At 36.9% G+C, this 25,444-nt stretch overlaps 1 protein-coding gene across 1 annotated transcript; it reads right to left on the reverse strand.

Annotated features, from left to right (window-relative positions):
• Positions 1–1,336: 1,336 nt before the first annotated feature.
• LOC120353859 lies at positions 1,337–20,499 on the reverse strand. Its single transcript, XM_039439123.1, has 2 exons — positions 18,410–20,499; positions 1,337–1,349 (listed from the first exon to the last, which is right to left on the reverse strand). The coding sequence occupies exon 1, from the start codon at positions 19,268–19,270 to the stop codon at positions 18,485–18,487; it is 786 nt and encodes a 261-aa protein (XP_039295057.1). The 5' UTR covers positions 19,271–20,499; the 3' UTR covers positions 1,337–1,349; positions 18,410–18,484.
• Between the last annotated feature and the right edge of the window lie 4,945 nt (positions 20,500–25,444).

Raw genomic sequence — 25,444 nt, forward strand, 5'->3', positions numbered from 1 at the left:
GCAACCGTTTACGTCAGTCTAGTTCAGAAGTTGACTGGTGGCCAATTATTGAATTAACTACTATTATAGCCATAAAAAATTTTCATAAACAATGATTATATTGAGATTTTGAAAATTGAATAAACTAAATTAGATATTCATTACAATAATTATTATACCTTCAGATCCTATTTGTTCAGCAATCTTTGTCCACAGATTCCTATTGTAATGTAGCCGATTATTTGACATGAATTTTCACAATCCGAGAGTACCCACTGTTTAAAAATTAAAAGTGTCGACGACGGTGAAAATTCATGAAAAGTAAAATTGGACTGAAAAATGTATGCCTCTTGGCAGTCGGTTACGAGGACGGGACCTGGAACTATCTACCGCAGATAATCGGGCCCGGCTCTACCCCTCTGTTCCGAGATACCATTTTCATGGTTCAGTGAGTTGCTAATATTATCAATTTCATTATTATATATTATTCATCTTTTTTTTATTGAAGACAAATCCTGTAATTATTCTATTATTTGTTTAAAAAGTTTTTCTTATATTATTTTATTTAAGTTTCCAGTTTCATTTTGAGTTACAATTTAATTAAATCGATTACTTAGTTATCCAAAATATAATCTGTTTTGTTCATTCTTTTAAAATATAGCTCCTTTCTCATGAGTTATAGAGTTAGATCAATTTAACCTCTCGCAAGCCAAGCGATTCCCCCATTATAAATTGTTATCATAATACCAGCTCATTACCATAATGTCTAGCTAATTTTATTAGTCAACTTTGAATTAATTGATCATTCTCACAACCCTAAATCACCAGCTCAATACCATACATAATATAACCCCAATTACCTCTTTACTTAATCCCCCCATTACACTATGAACACGACGATGATATCTTTTGCCTCGCATATCCCACAATGGAATATGCTCTTGAACCAAACTTATCATCTATTCATTGTCCATAGTTACAACTTTATAAAACAGAACAACTTAAAAAAACAAAAACAAACAAGACTGTGGAGCAATTAGGTTGGGAACACTTTGTTGTCTCAGCTCGACTAGTTAGTTCGGCCGGATAGAGCCGGAAAATCCCATTCAATTCGCATCGAAAACGTGATCGGCCGAAGACGGCCGTGCACGCCCGTATGAACCTGTTGCAATGGACGAACATCATCTATTCTTTTCTTTGTTGGAGGGTCGTTCGGTCACGTTCGGTAGTTTTCGGCCAATGCTAGTTCTGGCGAAAAAGGTTCTAGTGGACGGCCCACTTAAGACAAGGAAGCCTACGGGAAAGAAGGATTGAAACAGATTAATTAATTAATTGCCTTTATTTTACTTTACTTTATACAATTTAAAAAAGTATTGAAAGCAGTGTTAATTGATGAATGTTTGTACACCGTACATGACTATTTTAGAATAGATTGGAATCGTTTTATGTGATTCATGTGTTATTTTATTGTTCTGATACTGACTGATCTTAGTGTTTTTGTGTTTGTTTTGACTTACTTTAGTGTTAAAAAATTGACGAAGTCCATGTATTCATGTGAATATTTTATGACCAATAAAATTCTATTCTATTCTATTAAAGGCGGAGTGAGACTGTACAGCCTATGTGCCACACAACCATTTACATTCCATAAAAGAAAAAATATAAACGACGGAGAAGAGGAGAAGAACATGGAGAAGAATGAGGAAGACGGAGGAATACAGAGCAGAAGAAGACGAAAAAGGCAGGGGAGAATAAGATGAAGAAGGCAGAGGAGAAGAAGATCAAGAAGCCAGTGAAGAAGAAGATGGAGAAGACTAAGGAAGACGACGAAGAACACAGAGCAGAAGAGGACGAAGAAGGAAGGGGAGAGGAAAATGAAGAAGGCAGAGGAGAAGGAGATTAAGAAGGCAGGGGAGAAAGAGATGAAAAAGGCAGGGGGAAGACGACGAAGAACACAGAGCAGAAGAAGATGAAGAAGGTAGAGGAGAAGAAGGTGAAGAAGGCGGGGAAGAAGAAGATGAAGAAGGCAGAAGAGAAGAAAATGAAGAAGGTAGGGGAGAAGAAGATGAAGAAGGCAGAGGAGAAGGAGATTAAGAAGGCAGGGGAGAAGAAGATGGAGAAGGCATAGAAGAAGAAGACAAAAAAGGCAGGGGAGAAGAAAATGAAGAAGGCAGAGGAGAAGAAGATGGAGAAGGCATAGAAGAATAAGACAAAAAAGGCAGGGGAGAAGAAGATGAAGAAGGCAGGGGGAAGACGACGAAGAACACAGAGCAGAAGAAGATGAAGAAGGTAGAGGAGAAGAAAATGAAGAAGGCAGAGGAGAAGAAAATGAAGGAGGCAGAGGAGAAGAAAATGAAGGAGGTAGGGGAGAAGAAAATGAAGAGGCAGGGGAGAAGAAAATGAAGAAGGCAGAGGAGAAGAAGATGAAGAAGGCAGGGGAGAATAAGATGAAGAAGGCAGAGGAGAAGAAGATGAAGAAGAAAGAGGAGAAGTAGAAGTAGAAGGAGAAGAGGAAGATGAAGAAGACTGAGGAAGAGAGAAGAGAAATAAGATGTAAGAGAAAGTAATGGGAGGTGAAAAGAGTGCCGCCGAAGAATTATGCTGGAATGGCACGTGTTTCACCTATACTGAGACACACTGTAAGCTGACAGCATTGCTCACTAACAGCATAGCATTGCTAGCAATTCAACTGAGGCTGACACATTGAAGTGAATCGAACCGTAGCAGTGATGCAGAGTCGTTGACTTGTACAGCAACTCAGCTGGAGCCGCTGAAACCAGTAGTGCCTACTGCCTTCCTCACAACAAGAACAACAAGAAGAAGAACGTTGGTGAAGGAGAAGAAGAAGGAGGAGTAGGAGGTGGTGGAGGAAGAAGAGGAGATGAAGAAGAAGAAGAAGAAGGAGAGGGAGAAGAAGAAGAAGAAGAAGAAGAAGAAGAAGAAGAAAAGAAGAAGAAGAAGAAGAGGAAGAAGAAGAAGCAGAAGAAGAAGAAGAAGGAGAGGGAGAAGAAGAAGAAAAGAAGAAGAAGGAGAGGAAGAAGAAGAAGAAGGAGAGGGAGAAGAAGAAGAAGAAGAAGAAGAAGAAGAAGAGGAGAAGAAGAAGAGGAAGCAGAAGAAGGATGAAGAGGAGGAGAAAAAGAAAAAGAAGGTGAAGCGTGAAGGAGGAGGAGGAGGAGGAGGAGGAGGAAGAGGAGGAGGAGAAGGAGGAGGCGGAGAAGGAGTAGGAAGAGGAGGAGGAGGAGGAGGAGGAAGAGTAGAAGAAGAAGGACATAGGAGGAGGAGATGGAGGAGGAAGAAGAAGAAGAAGAAGGAGGTCGAAGGAGGACGTTGTGTAAGAGGAAAAATAGGAGGAGGAGGAGTAGTAGCAGGATTGGTAGAAGGAGGAGGATTAGGAAGGAGGAAGAAGGAGTAGGTGGAGGAATAAGAGGAGGAGGATGGAGAAGGAGTAATCGCGGATTTTTCAAGTGCACGTGCCGAGCTTTGTGGGAGGAGCTAGACCGCGATTATTAGGAGGAAAACGTCATTGACCTAGGACTAAGCTGCAAGACGTAGAGCAATAGATTAGCCTAGTTCCCTCCACTTGTCTAGCGCTAGGACAAGTGCAGCATTAGGCTGTCCATCATATCGCTAACAAAATCTATTAACATTGTTGTCATGGTAATTGTATTTTGATTATGTTGTTTCGCATTTTTATTTATTTTGTGTGTCTTGAGTTGTATTGAATGATTGGCTTCGTTAGCCCAATTATTGGATTTTTTTCTTGTATCAATTCTTTATTGCCAAAATTTAACAACGTAACAAAAAAGGTTAATAAATCAAACACTCACCACAATAAAACTATTAGTTCTGTGAACAGTAGACCTCACTCAGTATTCTCATCCACAAGTACCTGATTGAAACTATAGACCTTATATGGAAATACAGCAATAGACTGGCTTCTCCACACATCTGTGTAATCACTTGTCAGCTGATTTATAATGAATAATTCGATAGTCTGATTTTTACTCTAATATTTGCGTATGAAGGAGACTCCTTTTTCCTTTTATATCATCCTTGAAATGCAAAATTTCCAAAAACCTTGTATATACGTCGACACGCAATTGAAAAAGGAACATACCTGTCAAATTTCATGGAAATTTATTTCCGCGTTTCACCGTAAATGCGCAACATATAAACATATAAACATTTAAACATTCGAACATTTAAACATTAAGAGAAATGCCAAACCGTCGACTCGAATCTTAGACCTCACTTCGCTCGGTCAATAAAATAAAATTAACTACCCAGAACTAAAATACTAAAAGTTGTTTCAGGCACCACACCACCAGCAAAAGAAAAGTCTTTGACCGCTGGTGGGAGTCGCAAAAAGTCCGATTCAAAATTTAAAATAACACAACACAAATTAAGTTGATATGGTATTGATAATAATTAGCGTAACAATAACATAAACAAAGTTACCTCTGCTCGTCTGTAGTGAGATCTACATTGTAATGGCTGTAAAGAGAGATAGGAGAACAACGCTACCGATTCTCTTTCTTGTCACTGCCTTCTATAGAGGATGGCTGTTATCTGACGTAATATTAGCTGTTCATTCTTATTTACAATAATAAATCATATTTTATTCCATAAGAAAATATGTTTGTCAATAAAATAATGAATTTTCACAATTGAGATCACATAATCTGATAATTGATCATTATGATTTGTGATTATTATTAATTAAAATTTCTACATTATTGAAAAACGATATGGTAACGTCGCATAGCTATAGTGAAGTCCACGTTATAATGACAGAGTTCGATTGGCCATAGTGTTGCTATCCTTGTCTATCATTCAACAAAGCAGATAGCGCCATCTCTTTCTCGCTTTGCTCTGTTGCCAGATCTCCTTTTAACAATGTAGAATTAATAATCAATCAACACAATATTCCATCTTAGTTATTAAAATTAATTATGAAATTATTTGAAAATATAATTTCTTGCTTAATAAAATATAATTGATTATTTTAAACGAATTTCACTTTATGTTTGATTTATAATTCAGTTGAATGAGCATATCGAGTTCCTACTTTTGATTTGAGTCACGAGTCGTCCGTTTGTGGGTTTGTGTGTTTGTATGCTCGACGAAAGCTTTCGAATGCTTTCATCAATATTATTTCAAATTTCTAACACATTCTTTGTAATATTATACAGATCGAGCTCGTTGGCCAATAATAATAATAATACTGAGGGTGTTGCCCACATAAGCTCTTAGGCTTGTGCGTGGGTAATGAGTGAGAGCGATGATGATGAGAAAATAGATGACGACTACTTTTTAGGTAATCGGGAACGACGGCTTATCGTCTCCTCCGAATGACGGGGTGGCCTTATCTACGTGATTGTGCTGTGGTCAAAAACTTTTGCCCCGGTCGAGATACGAACTCAGGTTCTCTTGATTATTGGACTGGCGCGTTATCACTTACTCCAATGAGCCAACCCATCAAATGGGGTGTTTCGGATTCAGTCAATGAAATTCACTCATTTCTTCATCCTTTTCGAGGATGTGGCAGTTCAACATTGAACTGCTCAACAGCTGGCAGAATTTCAGCGGAATTTTGAGCGAGTTCTCTAGCACGTGGGGTTCATTAATAATATAATTACATCAAGTGATTAGCCTAGTTTGCTCTCCTCGTAACCAGTGACTGACCAGCAGTCAGATTTTATCTGGAAAATTTACAATTTTCTATTAAATGTAACGTTGGCTCTCATCATCTAAATAACTAACCGTATTCAACTTATTCAATTTTGAAGTTTTGATTCTACTATGCTTTTGATTCTTTATTTGTTGTATTTGTATTTGAGAAAAAAATTAATGTATCTATTTTTATTTATTTATATTCAGATCAGTGCGTTCACTCACTCTCTAGGCTAGGCGTACACCCGTTAGTCAAGACAAGACATGATCAGACACGTTCAGTCACAATACTGATTACTCTACAGTAATAATGATCAGTCACAATACTGACTAATTGCAATTAGACATGTCTTCATAAGCAATTATGTGAAGTATTGTGACTAAACATGTATTGTTTCGTCTTGACTAACTGGTGTTTGCCTAGCCTTAGGTAGATAGATTGATATCATCTTATTGATAAAGATCTTATAAAGGATCTTACAAGACAAATAAGACAAATAAGGCTGGTCACACACCGATTAGTCAAGACAAGACTGGTCACGTTTAGTCACAAATATCGGGGCACCGAGCTTCGCTCGTGTGTATTTATACTCGTGAAATACTCGTGAGTATTTATTGACTTTTGATAAACCAAACACAATTCTTTTAAGTGATTGGGGAAGTACTAACAGGCACAGCCCAAAACTGTTTCTTTCCCGAATTATGATTTATACACTATAAATACTCCAGCAAGTAGGTTATGTTCCATAGACTTGAATTCAGGTTCAATTTTCTGTTCAATCATTTGAGAACAAAAAATTCATAATTTAGATTATATACACACCAAATTGAATAACAAAATAACTACTCACTAATCACTTGAAATTGTCAAATAATGATCAACTTTGAAAATAAATTATGATATACTCTAGTTTAGGAGGATTATCATGTCATGTCAACAAATCAGATTATGTTGATCAAATCGATTAAATTGTCTAGCTAGATAAAATTTCTCGCTGATTGATTATAATTACACAGCTGGAAATAATTCTGTCTCTCTCCCACACAGGCACACGCATCTTCTGTTATCGAGAGACGACGAAATTATCATGTGTTTTCCAAGGATGAATTATCCTTTTAAAGTCGTTCAGCGAGTTTTCCAACAAATGAGACCTAGTGCAAATCTTTATATCCTAAACCTAATATGTTCCAAATTTTGTGAAAATCGTTAGAGCCGTTTTCGAGATCCGTAAAACAGAAATAACCAGATATAAAAATAGCCAGATATAAAAATAACCAGATATAAAAATAATCAGATATAAAAATAACCAGATATATAAATACAGAAATTGCTCGCTTAATATAATAGGATATTTCACATTGATACTTATGACGCAACTCACACTGATTAGTCATTGCAATTAGACTTGACTCCATAAGCAACTATGTGAAGTATTGTGACTAGTCTTGTCTTGACTAATCGGTGTGTGACCAGCCTTAGACATCTGATGATGGGTGGGATCTGAGATGTCCTACGTCAGCAAACTTCTGTTTTGAGCAAGCTATTTGCCAAAGTCAGAACGTCGGATATAGAAGTAGATAGAGAATCAGATAAAGGTTCAGATTTGTTAGATGTCAAAGTCAAACCAGGAAAATAGTGAGAAGGTTGAAATACTTCAAAGTTGAGCTTGAAATATTTCAAAGGACTATCAAGAATTATTATTTTATTATCAGACTGATCCAGGAGAATTTATAAGAATGCTGGACTTCGAAAACTATTCAGAATTTGAGTATCCCCTGTTGATGGATTTCGATTTTAGCCTTGAAGTGGCCTATTGAACTTCTCAAAATATTCGCAAACAATATTTGAAACACACAATTCAAATAATGTGCAGTCACGTGGATTGTGTGAACGCGTAGGATGATGAATGGTGTGTCAAAGGAGAGAAGAAGGCGTAGAAAACTGCAAAGGAGGAGTTGGAGGATAGGAAATAAAAGGAGCATGAGGAGGATGAATAGAAAAGTAAGAAAGGAAATCATAATTATTAACTTCGTTGTAGTTCAGACACTGTGCTACTTGTAAATAAAATACTTACTTGTTACTTATTACTTGTAAATATACTTACTTGTTACTTATTACTTGTGAATATACTTACTTGTTACTTATTGTGCTACTTGAAAATAATAATTACTCGTGAGTTTTTGGATTTGGATTGACGAAAGGGAAGAAGGAATTTTTTTAAGGAGTTATTTTAAAGGAAAATGATATTTTATTTATTTATTTATAATTTTAACAAAGTAGCACTGATTGGAAGAGAAAAACTAAGGATACTCCTTGTACTATTTCTCTCCTAAATTTAGATAACATTTTAAAAGTCCGAAATAGGGTTATGGTTTCACTTTTATAAAATTTAGTCCATTTTCACTAAAAAACAACGAAAACTAAGAATTTTGACGGTTAAAAACAGAATAAAAAACAAGAATATCACTGAAGTGGGAGTAGGACGAGGAGAGGACAAAGAAGTTGAAGAATGAGTAGGCCCAAGTTGAAAAACAAATGAAATAAAATTGGTTACTTAGTAAGAAGCTCGGGATGAAATGGACAGGAATAAGAGGGGGATATATTGTAAGAAAAAAAAAGATTGAAAATGGGGCAAGAGGAGAAGGAAAAAACACAGACTAGACGGTGAGAAATTGAAAGTGTAATGGGGAGGAGGAAATGGTGAAGGAGGATAATGTGAAAAAATGAAAGGTTGATAAATTAATAGGAAAAAATGGACATGGTGGAGGAGTGTAAGAGTGATAAGGAGAATCGAAGATTGGAAAATAGGGTGGGGTGGAATTGAAGATGGAAGGAAATAGAAGTAAAAGAGAAGAAGAAGACAAAAGAAGAGAAGAAAAGAAAGTGAGAGGAGAGGAGGAGAGAAGATAAGAGAAGAAAAGAAAGAGAAAAGATTACAGAGATGAGAAGAGAAGAAAAGAAAGAGAAAAGATTACAGAGATGAGAAGAGAAGAAAGCAAAAAAGAAGAGAAGTGAGGAGAAGAGAAAAGAATACAGAGATGAGAAGAGTAGAGATGGGAGAGAAAAGAGAAGAGAAGAGAAGAGAAGAGAAGAGAAGAGAGAGAAGAGAAGAGAAGAGAAGAGAAGAGAAAGAAGAGAAGAGAAGAGAAAGAAGAGAAGAGAGAGAAGAGAAGAGAAGAGAAGAGAAGAGAAGAGAAGAGAAGAGAAGAGAAGAGAAGAGAGAGAAGAGAAGAGAAGAGAAGAGAGGAGAAGAGAAAGAAGAGAAGAGAAGAGAAGAGAAGAGAAGAGAAGAGAAGAGAAGAGAAGAGAAGAGAAGAGAAGAGAAGAGAAGAGAAGAGTAGATAAGAGAAGAGGAGGGGAGAGAAGTGAAGAGAAGAGAAGAGATGAGAAGAGAAGAAAAGAAAAAAAGGAAAGAAGAGAAATGAAGAGAAGATAATTTTGAAGCCGAAGATTAAAATCTATGGAGTAATGAATTATCTGATTGATCATGATTGTGTTTATAAAGTGTAGACTACACTCATGCCCATTTGAGAAAACTTGAAAATGTAAAGCTGGAATCATAATTAAACACAGAATCAAAATACGATAAAGAAGTGTATTCCAGGAAAAACAACAGATGCTAAGTTTTAGTTGACATGAGAGAAATGAGAACGAGGCTAAAGATGGAGACGTGAATATGGGGTTGTGAAAATAAAGATGCATGTGAGAAGGGGTTGGAGAAGAGAAGAGTATGAAGGGGACAAGAGAAGAACTGTAGAAGAAAAATATTGATGGATGGGAATAGAAGCAACCATTAATTATCTGCAGCTAAACATTGGTTATACATTCATGACGATCGACCGGCTAGACCGGCAAGCTCTTCAAAGCAAATTGGCCGTAATCAGACAGAGATCACACCTGTTGCACCAAACGTTACTATTTGCTCTGTTCCCTTTCAGCTCCGTAGGCGGCTACAATTTCCTTAATTTTCGACTATTCCCATCTCTTCTTCCTCTACAACAGTCTTCCAGTTATAACGGGCCATGTCTTACACACAAAACATCATAATTTTGACCAATCGCAGCCGTCTCACTGCTACCCTAAGAATGTGAACTAACCTAAAAGCTAACCTAACCTTAAAAGACGCTCATAGTGATATCTGAGTTGAGAAACGCGCCAGGGTTGATTAAACCCGGAAAAGTTACTGTGGTGATGTCCATCTCAAACTGTCAGCATTAGTTGAATGGGGAGCATTGGGGGTATTCGAAATGAGTGCTGACAGTTTGATGAAATTCGGCCAAACATGCGAGTTTTAGTGACCTGTGGACAGCAATCGAATCAGGATCAGGACTGCTACCGGCTGTGCAGCCTATCTCCACAATCTTGTGTTCATGTGTTGTAAAGCTGTTGCCATTATTCCGTTCAAATCATCTCGGAGCGGCACAGGCTCGTGAAATTAAATGGTTGAGAGGGAAAAAACAGTTTAACCTTCAAACTATTTCTCTCCTAAATTCAGATTGAAAAAAGTTAGAGATTGGGTAAGGTTCACTTTTTACTCTATTAGGATGAGAGATGAGTGGGTGAAACGGGTAACTCTGATATTGTGAACCATAATAGCCACGCCAGGTTCTGTACTGAGTAATACATTTTTTTAGGCCTATCATCCACAATGTGACTCTCTTAGGTCCTTTTGTGTTCAATAGCAGTTGAATTCAATTATGTTCCCTAAGGGCGGAAATAATTTAATACCGTGTTCTAATTCACAATTTTTGAAATTGAAATGTGTTGTAATAGAAACAAGAATTGAAATTGTGTGACTTTTTTGTGTTGCACATTAGGCTACGCTATGAAGCTCATCAAATAAGATTTCTCAATTTGATTATTTTTATTCAAATTAAGGTATATACTTGTAAGAAGTCCTCCTTCTCTCAATCATAGTTCCATTGAAAGAAAAATGTGAAATTAATTTTATGTTATATGCTACAATCAATAGTTCGGTAATAGTAGGTTCTAGTCTCAATTTGCAATATATATTTCATTGTATTTATATTATCCACAATGTCACAATTCAAGCAAATCATGTCTTTGAACATTGAAAATAAAATAAATTTGTTAAAATCTCATACAGTAGTAACTGGAAAAACTAACGAAACTATCAGACAAAATGAATTGCACACGTAATTTATATCATCAGTAGTGGTGTTTTGAGAGAGCTGCCTATCCAATAGAAATCGAGGGGTGTGGCCTCCCCCCTCCACCCCCCCAGCCACAGTCCGCCATTTTGGCCCCACCCCCAGCCAAAAGGAATCAAGGGGCGTGGCCACGCCCCCCTCCACCCCCCTGCCCTAGTCAGCCATTTTGGCCCCGCCCCCCTCCACCCCCCCAGCCCTAGTCAGCCATTTTGGCCCCGCCTCCAGCCAATAGGAAGCAAGGGGCATGTTCAAAATGGCGTCCCTCCACCCCCCTTCCCTAGTGTAAGCCATTTTGTCCCCCACCACCCCAACCAATAGGAAGAGGCGACGGCCATCTTTGTTGTAGCAGGTGTCAAAAACATCTGTCATCTCCCACCAAAGTCCCCAACCAAGAGGTTCCCCTACCCAGGAAGTGCCCCCGACGGCGGCCATCTTTGTTGTAGCAGGTGTTCTGACATCTGCCCCAGTTAACACCTGCTTGGTGCCAATTTGCATATTAAAAATATCCCCACATTTAAAATCTTTAAAATATCTAAACTCTCAAACTACACTACTAGCGCTAAACTCTCAAACTACACTACTAGTGCTAAACTCTCAAACTACACTACTAGCATTCAAAGTTTGGTGCAAATTAAACTACAATAATATGTTCCTTGTTTTCCTCCACCACAGGAAGAATGAAAAAAATTACATTTCATATTTGTTTGTATGAGATGTCATTTTCCCCACACTATGCTGTAAAAGGAATGGTGGCGCTTTTTTTAATGTGCTTTCCCCATATTGAGAAAACTCTAATTGAATGTTGCTATAATAGGATGTAGAATAGATAGGCTAATCTATTCTACATACTACTATAGTTATTCATTACAAAGTGTTAATCAACATTAGGCCTATTGCACAACAATATAGTGCATGTTCCTTTTTTCCACCACCACAGGAAGAATGAAAAAAATTACATTTCATGAGAATTGTTATTTTCCCCACACTATGCTGTAAAAGGAATGGTGGCGCTTTTTTTAATGTGCTATCCCCATATTGAGAAAACTCTAATTGAATGTCACTTAGTTATTCAATACAAAGTATTAATCAACATTAGGCCTATTGCACAATCAATGATGGGAATGGGTTTTTTTTTTTTTTTTTTTTTTATTTTTTTCATATATTCCTTTCTTCTTCTAGAAGAACAAGAGGCGATTTACCTTCTCGCTGTACACACTTCAGATAGAGTTTTTGTTTGTTGAAATCCTCAAGTGTTTGAAGATTCAATACACTCAGAAATTTCTCAGGTAAGTAAACTTCGCAATAATAGTCACCATTGCTGTCATGATCGTATAACCTCATTATGATTCGCTGTCCCTGCTGTGTTCTCACCAATCTAGCGTGTACAACACGGTACCACGAATCATGGTCAAGATCTTTGAGTGAGACCGTTGGATATTCAGTTTTCGAAATATAATTGAATGACTTCATACTAAAAAGTCTATCATTTCCAGTGTTGCTTCTCTGTAGATGGTGATCCATAATAATAATAATAATAAAAGCTTACCGCGCGCGCGATCGAGTGCAAGAGTAACAAAGCAGCTATATGCTTGCGTGGGTTGTCAGTTGAAGACTGAGCAAACCTGTTAAGCGTCAGCCCCCCACAACCCATTCCGTTTCCTGTCGACTCCTTCCACATTCCTTCTGTTGACTCGTTCTCCCCTCCGCCACGCCTCCTCACACCTTTCCTTCTGTTGACTTCCCGCCATTCACCTTTACACGCACTCTCGCTTTCTACCTTCTTCTTCTTCTTCTTTACATGTAGCCGCATTCCTTTCTTCTCCGCTGTTCACCTCTTCTTTACAGCAGCTAGTCGCTTCTTCTTCTTTACATGTAGGCGCATTCCTTTCTTCTCCCACCTCTTCTTTACAGCTAGTCGCCGCATCTTCTTCTCCTCTGTTCACCTCTAGCGATCTTAAAATTTCTTCTTCAATTCTTATTAGCTTGTTTACATTCAAACTAAAGGGTCTGTAATAAGCTAAGTAATCACTGATATCGTTAATATTAACTGTATTTAGAAATATTGCTTTCAATTGTCTAGCAATACTACTGTTTTTTGTCTCTATTGCTTTTTGACACAAATCATACCATTCAATGTAGTTTTGTAATTTAATTTCTAAACATTCTGGCGCATAAGACCAAGTTTGTGGATTCATTATAGCTCTTCAATCTGCTGCTGCTACCGAAGGTACACTAAATGAGTGGTACTAGAACAGTGAAATTTATTGCTTTTCGCTTCTCCCTTCCACCACTACCTACATTTTCGCTACAGGTCAGACTGCATACTCTCGCTTTATGCGAAATCAAATCAAATCCACAATAAACACACAGTATGCTTTCCCCATCAAAATAAAAACCTTGTCGGGCATAGTTGCGTTTTCGTTGTTTAGTTAACAGCTTACAATGTTTCATACTTTCCATTCTATTATTTTCGCATGTATAATCGATATCAGCAGCAGCATTACGATTCAATGAACTCATATTGTTTGTAGGCATTGAAGCAGCAGCACTATTCTCCTTTGTTTGCTTGTTACACATCAAGATTGTCAAATAATGATACGCACTGAAAAGCGCACACCGCCCATTGGACGATTTGTTATGAATTTTGCATACACTAAAACACCAAGAATTTTCAAACATTGTATAGTCTGGTTTTTGAATATCCTCCGGCATAGTAAGCACATTGTCGTGTAACCTTTTCAAAAACTGTGTTTTTTCTCTTCCCTTTGTATAGATTGTGGTATAATTTTGCAAATATGAAGCAAGCAGCGCGTCAGTGTAAATTAAGTCGCCTTGGTCCCATCTAATTTTATGATAGTTATGTTCAAGCCAGCTGACATCACGGTACATTTTTCTACTCAGTAATGTTTTCGGAAATGGTGATTTAAAGTGTAGCACAATATGTCGTAGTTTGTAATCGATTATGGCTACCTCTTTAATAATGATAAAATTATCATCACTTTTGAAAAAATGAAACTCGACTACAGCAAAATCAATGTCATCATTTTTCCTGTCCCATTCTTCTTTACTCTTCTCCTCCTCCTCCTTAATTCTTGCTGCCTCCTTCTCCAATTCTTCTTCTTCTTCTTTATCCAAGTCGCATTGTATGCCAAAGTCTCGAAATTTTGTTGATACTTGCTCATCATCGTCCATTTTCTGTTGTCCGTCGGTGCATGCACACATTCTATGTACAAATGCATCAAATTTTGCTTTTGTCAATGATGACAATGATGATAATGATGATAACGACGACGACGACGACTGAGGAATATCTATGTTATTATTCAAGCTATTAGAACACATTACAACTGAACACTGATGTAATTACTGTTCATACACGCACTTTTATATACCCCCCTCCTCCTTCTTTGTCATGCATAGCTCGCTCTTGCGTCAAATTACTGTACTTCACGAACTAATGCGCTCAATGGTTTGTATTCTACTAATGTGTCACTTATCAAAATACAATATGCAGTCGTTAAATTTGGCACATTTTCTGTAAACTCCATTTCCAATCGAATGTCTGTTGACGATGTTAAATGATCAGCTTGATGTGAACAATCTAGTACAATTATTGGACAGCAATCAGTAAAAGTTTTATAATCTACAACTGTACCATAATCAGTATGAAGTCCTAAATTATAATAGCTGGGCGCAAATTCAATAAACATTTTGTACAAAAGTTGATTGTTTCCATTTATACGATCATACGGCAGATATTCACTATTCAGGAAAAGTTTAACATCATGCAATTTGCACATATCAAATTTCGACATTGACTTTCCCATTACATTTTTCCTGTTTGTCTGAAATGCTAATATTACAAATCGCGGTGTATCAGCTTTTGAAGCCGTCTTTATAGTCCAAATCGTGCTAACACTGTTCGGCAGCTGAGGATATTCGTGGATATCCCATTTTCTGAATGCAATTTTCAATGGCCTATCCTGATCAACAATTTTCAGAAATTTCAATCTTAAATGATCATCTACATGAATATAGGGCACTTTCCAAAGCAATTTTGTTATTTCCAACGACATTGATGTTGCTTGCGACGACTGAATACAATTAATATCTGTTGCGGACCTCAAAAGCACAAGCTCTTGTCTCATATTCAAAATTACATGTTGAAAATCTTCGAAAAATGGCAGAAGTAATTTTAACGGTACGCAATAAGCAAAAGTATTATTAGTTAGTGTTGATGCACTATCAGTGAAACCTGCTAAATTATATGTATTTTTATCGTTTAGTTGTTTCACTAAATATGATTTAATAGTAGAAGTAATACCTACTAGTCGACTCTTTGCAACGACTGTACCTGCCAACTCAAATCGTATCTCATCAAACATATGTGCTACTGCATTTGAACTGAGCGTATATACAGCCTCGACCGGCGGATCATCAGGTTTGTCTTTTGCCGGCGGTTTTGTACATGTAATTTTCCCCTCAACAATAAGAAAAGATTTTGCAACTAATGAAATAAGGTCATGAGACGATTTCGACAAACGTATTTCATCATTGTTATTAAATTTCAAATTACCATACGGCGCATGCGTATGATAATCAAATTTTGTTATATCTGAATAATAGTGTATGTCTTGTTCAACATTTAGTATGTCACTAATTGCGGCCGCCGCGTGTTTTGACGACATATTTCCAATTCACTTTAAAACCAAGCTTTTCTAAAAACCTTGCTCGATTATGTGTTATCAGTTTCACGGACTGATAAGTACTAACCGGTGTCGGTTGCTGCATGCTAAAAGCAGTCCTACCGCCACCACTCCACACCCTCCTACTTGCCGCACCTAGGTTGTTATACACAACAAAACCCATTCTGTAGTGCTTCTTGCTCTCTCGCTTGTGTTGTTTGCGTGACTAATGCTCACATCATTCTAACACATGCTTGATCCATCGCCGCCTCTCTCTCTCTATTCCTTCTTTCTAATGTGTACTCTTATTGTTATACTATCGCCGCGGAAATCAACTAGTTTACCATTCTGATCAACTACTTGAATTACAATAGATTGAATTCTGTGTGTGTTTAATGGAAAGTAAATAATTGGTGATGGTGATTCATTTATTAGAAAACCAGGTGCAACCTTTGGTAGGAATTCAAAAATTGTATGAACCTCTTGCCCATTTCGATAACTGCCGCATGCAATATTACAAGTAACCTGGAACGATGTTATATTTGTAATGGATACTAAACGTTTAGAATAATGCCATTTATTTGCTACAAGAATTTCTCTATCAAAACCGAGTATATCGGCTAGTGATGTGTTCATTGTTAAATCAACATCTTTATCCGCTTTCAATTCACATAGCATTGTCGTATTATTTCCTTGTATAATTAGATTTGAACTATCAACGTTCAATTTTCTCTTTATTTCATTTATTATACGATCAATTTCGTAGGAGCCTGTATCCAAATCAATCAAGCTATCACCATACTTGAAAGATGAGTTGACATTTTTAATTATATTCGGTACACTATTGTATGTCCATAAATTAATCAATCCAATTTCATATTGATAGCGTGCGTCTAGCTCTAGTACAGTGGGAAGTACTTCAATTAAACAACTGCTGCTGCTTCGGTCTTTAGATGATAATGTTATTACAACCATTGTGTACTACTACTGTTTTACCACCACCTTCTTTCATACACATCTACAAGTGAACTGTCTGCTATAACGCATCTGCAAGAAATAAAAGACAAAAATGACCACATACATTACTATTTAGTGTTTGTAATTGATCATAATTGAAATAAATTTCAACATTTGGTTGTTGTTTGAAATAGTTTATCAATTGTATGGGCGGCTGTAAATTACCAATTGGATCAAAATAATATACTTTTTGTGCATGTTTTTTGTAAGCCACCCAGTGTGTTCCACTGTTCATGATCGAGTCTAAATTTATGATCGATTTTTCATTTAAATTAATTCTTTTTGGCAATGTATCAATCATATAAATACCACGCAATTTAATATCTAAAATATCAGCCCAATCTTGTAGATCATAATTTGACAGTGGTCCTTGTATATTAATCTTCATTTTCTCACTTTCTTTGGCGCTCTCCTCGTCCTCTTCTTCTTTGTTGTCCTTCTTCTTTGTGAAGGTGTTTCAATGATTCTACCGCCTTTATACAAGGGCGCATATGGTCTTAAATAAAAACCTTGACCAGCTATGTGCTTACTTAAATGTTTAATTGCTTTTTGTCGTAAATGTGCACTTCTTTGTTCTTGTAGTGATGAATTATTTTTCCAACCTTCTCTTCTATTATTCCGCCGCCGCCGCCTCCGTTGTACTCTACCCCCGCCAAAGGCAGCTTTAGCTTTGATCAAATTTGTAACTAAGTATGCGGCTGCTTTTTCAGTTAAACCTGTGTTTGGATTTTTAAAAACAGACCATGCTTTATCAGCCAAACGACGATCGGCCACATTTCGCGACGAATTATCACTATTCTGCGCATACGCTATATCATGCTCTTTACATGCTTCATCCAGACTATTTATTCCTTTGTCCCCCCTCCTTAATCTTTTATCTAATTTGGTGCCGGGTCCGCAAAAGCGGTAGGAGGGGATATGCAACTCCAGGGGTAATGTATCGACAATTTTATTAAGGGCGGTTGATGCAAATCCGCTAAGTTTCGATAAAATACCAGTGCCAATTTTACGTCGCACTCGTCGACGACGACGACAAGTCTTTTTTGCTACCATCCTTTCAATAGCAATGTTGAAACCTGACTAAATAGAAATTAGTTAATCCCCTTAAGACCTGTTGGCTCCGGCTCGCTATCAAAAATATTACAAAGTTGTAATGTTGTTATTAGTAGAAAATTCGAAATACTATCACCAGACGATGGGTTTATGTTTATACAACTGTTCAATGCTGTATAATTGTTAAAAAAATTACAAATAACCTTACGTTGATCATTCATATAAGCATACCATTTGTCTAGTCCATCATCAAATAATTTCGATGTTTTATAATTCATTTGAGATTGAACACATAGTTTTATATAAGATAATATATGTGCTTTATTATAAGCTTTTACGCTTAAATTGGCAGTACTGCTGCTGTCTTTTACAGTTTGGTTTAATGATGAAAAATTTAACACATTTTCAACTCTAATATTGTGCAATGTACAAGTACTCAGAGTATAGTATAAGAGTAATATCATACTAATTGTGTATATTATGAATGTAACAAATACTATGATTATTTTCATTTCTTGTCCTATTGACTTGACTCCCATCGTGTCTGCTGGCAAACTAAGTTTGCAGTGACATGCAACTGAATGCATTCATGTATGACGCATGTGTGCAGCTATGCATGACCAGACATGTCTGAACATGTCTGAGTCATTAACCTTTGACTATAAATAGTCATGCAGAACAATGATTGTACATCAGTTGTGCACAGTTGTTGATCACACACACACAAGGTAAGTTAAATGAAGTGCAATAATCAACATATATATAATTTATTATAAGAAATATAAATTTATAAGAAACCTAATCCTTTAATTCAAATTGCCACAATTTAGAAAAAAAAAAAAAAAAAAAAAAAATTAAAATTTTAAATATTATTAATTTAAAAATGTTCCTCTGATCAGCTGAATCTACGGCCGCTGTCGCGACCGTCGATTCAGCCTTATATCAGAGGAACGACCTTCGCTGTGAACAACTTGCATTATTAAATTGTGGCAACCTGAATTAAATGACTGTACATTCGCACGCGTAATCTTAGCAGTAAATCTATGCGGCATGAATGTTTCAATTTCGGCATCTTCGTTGCCCCGACGTCCTACATTTGCTACCCTAATGATAACAGCATCCTTGTTGTAGGAGCGCACAACACGCGCACCTAAAACAGGATACTGAAATGCATCGGATAAATGTTTTAACGCAATTGTACGACGTCGGGATGGATCTGAAAATCTTATCAGGCCATCGAAATCAAATTCATGCCGCATAGAGTTAGATCCTAAGATTGCGCGTGGACGACTATAAGGATGAGCGGTGGAGGCAGCGGCGGCGGGGGGACAACCTTGTTGGTGTGATGTGAAGGCGGGGGGGATTCTTGTTGTGGGGGCGGGGGGTATCCGGACTTGTTGGTGTGATGTGACGGTGAAGGCGGGGGGGATCGCAGCAGCTCGGGTGGCGGGTGGTGGCGACGTGTATATTACAAGCTGCTGGCAATGCGGCGATGAAGGGGGAGGGAGATCGGGGCTGGAAACCTGTTGCTGACGTCGATCCGTTTGATGAAGTGGCTGCCAGAGGTTTTGCTCCTTGAGTTGCTTTTCAGCTCTGGTCAATAGTTCCATTAATGAGTTGTCTTCATCAAACAGGCCGGCGTCGGCAGGTGCAGCGTCGCTTCTCAATAGTTCAGCCTCCAGCATAGCCATTGCCCCGTCCTCGGACCACAACTCGTTAGTGTAAATGTCCTGTAGAAAAAAATCAAGTTTAGCAAAAATATATTATTTTCTATTTTTTTTTCAGTTGGTGTTTGAAAATGTTGCCGCGAGCAAGAAAGCGTTGCATTCATTGTTCCAACAACAGTGACATCATCAACAGTGACAACAACGATAGTGATGAGAAGAAAGTGGTAAATTACTTTAAAGAAATCGATAGGCTTGACTCATTTTTTAAAGGTAATAAAACTATTTGGCCGCATCAATATCCAAAACCGAATCATTTAGCAGAGGCCGGCTTCTACTTTTTAAAAGTTTTCGATAGAACAAAATGTGTTTTTTGCAATGTAGTTTTGGAAAATTGGGAAGTGAGTGATTATGCTATTTTTGAACATAAAAAATGGTCACCGAAGTGCGGCTTCATAAACAATTATCTTGTTGGTAATATTCGTACAACGTCAACTTTTCAGAAAAACCCAGACTACAATGAACAATACGAACGTGAAAATTCATTTATGAAAATGGAATGTTTGCCGAAAAATTTCAAACAGTTAGCAAGTGAGGGATTTTATTATGGTATTGATTTTTCAAATTCGAATGGATTTGGTCTTATTTGCAGTGGTTGTCGTATGTGGGCAGACACATCGATCAATAAATACCAATTGAGGGATTTACACATTCAATCATCGCCAAATTGCGATTTTGTTAAAAAAAGTTGTGAAGCAGAAGAAGAAGAAGAAGAAGAAGAAGAAGAAGAAGAAGAAGATGATGATAAAGACATAACCTATTAGCAGTGTGTGTGTGTGTGTGTGATAAGTATTCCAGTTGCGCAAAGTTTTAATTAGCAGTTAAGTGTGAAGAACAACAAAGACATGCACCTAGAGTGGGCTAATCAGTTTTAGGGGACATTAGAAGAACATTATTTGTATGATAGAAGTATTCAGTTGAAAAAAAGACTGATTGCGCAAAGGGATGACAGTGTTTTAATTAGCAGTTAAGTGTGAAGAACAACAAAGACATCCACCTAGTGTGGGGTAATCAGTTTTAGGAGCACATTAGAAGAACTTTATTTGTATGATAGAAGTATTCAGTTGAAAAAGACTGATAACATTAGTTTGCTAAATTTGTATGAGAAGAAAACTGACAACAAACAGAAAACTACTGTTGGATTAGAAGAATGTATTTCAAGTCAGTTTGCTAGTTGAGTAAATGGAAAATAAACTTACATTGGTTCCGCTGTTGTTTGCCACTGCTATAGGCGAGGATTGATCTGCTGACATCGTCGTAGTGTTGTTGGAGTTTCAAACTGATACTAACAGAAGGACGCAGTTTTTCGTCATTATATATTATCAACTTGATGAATATAGATGGTAAGAAGTTCAAAGAAAGTATATCTGTTTTGTGCATATGTTGTATGCGAAATTTAGTACAGATGTGCGGAACACTGATAAGGAAACGTTTGCAAATTTCTTAAGGAACGGTCAAAATGTGTGCACCTTGCATGTCTCTGTAACGGACTTAACATCTGCTAGCTGAGTGAAAGATATTAATTTATTCATTGTGCAGTGCACATGCATACTTATATAATTATTGCAACCCCCACATGTTCTGTGTGATAACAAACTGACAGTTGATGGTACCGAGCGGCTCAAAATTATAAAAGCATCGAGCAACATGATATTGCTTGCATTCGATTATAGTGTGACGTTTCATGCACAGTGCAAATGGACAAGCAACAATCCGATAAAGCAGCAGCTGCAGCAACAAGCGAAGAAGCAGTAACACCAACAAACAACACGTAAGTATAATGAACTTTTTTTTTTAATTAATTTACAAACTGTAAAAATTAGCAACAAGTTTTGCGAGTGTTGTCACGTTTTCATCAGCTGATTGAAAAACAAATATGATTAAAATGTTATACTCTAACAATCAAACTGAAAAAGCGGCAGTAAACAATTTGACTACTTTAATTTCTATTTTGAAAACAATTGTCTTGCTCTAACAACTGCAAACAAATATGGCGGCTGAGGAGGAGGTAATAATTGTGCTTGAAGTAAACTGGAAAATATACTATCTGATTTATGATCATTGTGCGTTTGCAAATAAATGTACACACACACACACACACACACACACACACACACACACACACACACACACACACACACACACACACACACACACACACACACACACACACACACACACACACAGTCATTTTATTCTATACAATTATTTCATTCTATATGTTTGTTTTTCAGCCTGGTTGAGTCGATAGCGGACGACAAGGAGGTGGAGGTGGAAATGGCAAGTGAGGAATGGTGCGTGGTTGACAGCAGCGAATCGCCGCCGGCAAAACATGTGCACTTTTCCACAGCGTGCGATACGCCAAAACATGGCGGTCGGGGCCACGGCATTTATTTTGCCGATCAACGACGCGTCATCGCTCAGGGCAGAGGCCGCCAAATTGATGTGGCTGGTGTGAGCGCGGACTCATCATTGCAACAGTCCAGTCGCAATAGTGGTCAGCAAGCTGAAGCATCATCATCATCACTGATTCTGCTAGACGTGACAAACTCATCGCAACCGAGGATCGTGAACGCTACTGCTACTAACATCGACAACGAAGTTGAAAACATTGACCCGCAGGAAACAAGCTCTTCAAAGCGGTAAGATGGCAAAACCTATTATTACTAATACTACTACTACTACTACTAGCAAAATCGAAAAACTATGGATTATACTATTGAACGAAGTACTAGCATAAATTCGAGTGCAGTTCGCTACAGATTTGTTTTTAGAAAAATATTCATTGATGTTGTTCAAACATTATTGCAAATTTTAAAGCTGAAAGTAATTTAATTAATTGTTGAAGAAAGTGATAATTTTGACAAAAATATTAAATGGTATTTTGTTACAACTGTTCAATTGAAAAAAGTAAATGTTGATAGCGGCAGCAGCAGCGATCAATCGCAACAAGAAGAAATCGTTGAAACAATGACAAATGCATCGTTTTACAGTTATACGTCATTGTTAATTAATCTTGATGAACAATTAGATATTTTGCAAGATCAATTTATTAGTGGTGTAGAGAAAATTGAATCAACGCTTGATAAATTTATTAGATACGGTAGTGGTTGGACTGTAGTTAGAATCATTTCATTTGATTTGAATATTACTTGTTACAATCCTTTAGCTGGCGGAAATAGTACATACATTGAAACACCTGATTTTATAAAAGCAAAAAGAGCCATTATAAATGTAAAAAACACAAATGATAGTAAATGTTTTGTATGGAGTGTACTTAGCTATTTTCATTACAGACGTAGAAATATGAATGTTGACTATCTGATGCAATTTGAAAATAATCTAAATTTGACCGGTATTAAGTTTCCTACTACAGTGCATGACATTAAAAATTTGAAGTGCAAAATTTAAACATTTCTATAACAGTGATTGCTTATGATGCTGCTAAAAAAAAGTTTTTCCCGTACCGTTGTTCAATTTATAGACAACGCGAACATAAAATCAATCTTCTACTATTGTCAAATGATACACCGCCGAAAAAATGGCATTATGTTCTGATAAACACGTGTCAAGGGTATAACGGATTGTCACGGTCACTGAGTCATCACTTGTCTTTGCATAATGGTCAAGTGTTCATTTGTCCATATTGTTTTAACAAATTTACAACTAACCGGCATGCAAATTGCGATGGAAAAACCAATCTAGAAAAACATATGGATTTGTGTTCAACATTTGCAATACAAAGAACAGTACTACCTAAACAGGGTGAAATGTTAAAGTTTAAAAATTTTTCGTACACACTAAAAAATAAGTACATTGCATTTGCCGATTTTGAAAGTTTTATTATACCAACAAATAATGGTGAGGTCGATGACGATGACGATGAAAATGTTGATGATTTGCTCGGAACTGATATAGGAAATAGCTTTACAAGGAAAACACAAAAACATGTTGCTTGCGGCTATGCGTTTATTATTTTAGACGAATCAGGTGAAATATTCTACGGCCCACGCGTTTATAGAGCTACAAGTGTTGGCGAGAAAATTATTGATCAATTTCTTGATGAAATCATTGCCATAGGTCGAAACTGTTCCATTGATATGCAACAAGAAGTGCCCATGATTGAATTAAATGAAGAACAATTATTAGCTTTTAACAATAGTACAGTATGTTTCTTGTGCAACGATGAATTTAAAGCCAACGAAATTCGTATAAGGCACCATTCTCATACAACAGGAAATTTTCTCGGTGCAACGCACAAGTCATGTAATTTAAATGCAAAAGCACCAAAACTATTAAACTGTTTTTTTCATAATTTTCGCGGATATGATAGTCATTTCATTGTTAAGGCATTAGCAGGACGAAAGGAGAAAATTGATTGTATTGCAAACTCATCGGAAAAATTCCTCACAATTACAATAGATCGAGTACGTTTCCTTGACAGTTTTCAATTCTTAAGCTCAAGTCTACAGTCACTTGTTGCCAATCTTGCAAGTGATACAGAAAACATTGATACTAATTTCAAAGTAATGTGTAAAATATTCAACGATAAAAATCAACAAAAACTTTTACTACATAAAGGGGTGTACCCGTATCAGTACATAACAGATGCTGAAAAATTTGAAGAACAGCAATTGCCGGCAATTGACTCATTTTACAGTACACTTAGTAATACAGCATTGCAAGTAGACGATTACGAGCATGCACAGAAAGTTTGGCGCAAATTTAACATAAACTCATATAGGTAAGAAAATCACCTTACTTTACTTTCGGCGATGCAATTTCAGCGACCCCCACTCCTCCTCCCCCTATCACGTGACCTTGGCTCTACCCATCACTGCTCTTAGCCTGGATGATGTCACATTGGATTACAACCTTCTCTGCACTCACATTTTCGACTATTTACAATACCTTAACTTAAATACAAAAATACAACTCTTTCCTTATGTCTACTGGGGTTATGCTTTAGAACATCTAGCTTAATTCTAATTTTATAATTCAAATCAATGTTAGAGCTCTCAAATTCTTCCTCCAACCAATAGTTAGACACATACAATTCTTCTAGGCTCTCAAACTGTAAAATATACCGTATCTTGTTTCTATTGTACACTTCTTTTATTGCAATAATGACCAACTCTGTACCTTCTGGTAATTCTTCTAATCTTTTGCACTGTACTACGTTTACTTTCCCTTTAATTTCCAGCATTGTGATGTTATTATACTGCTCCACTTCTGTCTGTGTGAATGGAGTGTCTTCTAAGTTTTTCCATACATCTGACAAAAATTTTAGATTTTGTATTTTTGGAAATGTGTTACCATTATAGCTTGTCATGCCATTGACTGTAATTACACAAATAATTTCTTCCCTTGGTAGACAAATAATTTCTTTTTGGTCGTTGTATGGGATTACAAAATAACCCACTTTCTTAAGGTCTTCTATTGCCTTGTATGCATTTAGAAAAACATTTTTGTGATATCCTTTTACAATGTACACATGTTTCGAACCTTCCTTTTCTCCTAAAACACCTACATATGGAAATTTTCCCTTATTATTTACAGAAAATGCAGTCACATTATAAACCCCACTAGGCTCAAAATTCCTCCAATGTGAATAAAAATATGGCTCAAGTTCCTCTCTCAAATTTTCTATTTCTTTCTCAAATTCTATAAGTTGTTTGTGCTGCTCCTTTATGCTCTCTGTAGCCTCTAAAAACTCAATTTTCCTCCGTTTTAGATCAATTTCATCCAGTTCTAGCTTACGCTTCTTGGCTGATAGCACTGAGATAGGAGACAAGGGCTGTATCTCTTTAACAGGGTATGGGAGAAGCTTACAGGTTATGTTTGCTCGTTTTCTTAAGACTTGTGGTATCAAGTTACCTGTTGCTACAAGACCCAACTCATCTAGGTCAACACCTTTGGATATGCTAGAGAAAACTGTGGTTGACTTGGAGAAATATGTCTCACCACTCGTAATATAACACTTTTGTATAAAACTAATATTGTCCTTGTTGTCTGTATCCTCGAAAATTTCCACATAATTAATAGGTACCTAGTAGATTGAAGCTAAATGCAGAGATTACATAGGATATTATTTTATTTCGTTGTTGTGGATTGGTAGGCAGATTTAATTGTACTCCAGTC

Source organism: Nilaparvata lugens, chromosome 12, assembly GCF_014356525.2.
Source record: "Nilaparvata lugens isolate BPH chromosome 12, ASM1435652v1, whole genome shotgun sequence".
NCBI lineage: Eukaryota > Metazoa > Arthropoda > Insecta > Hemiptera > Delphacidae > Nilaparvata > Nilaparvata lugens.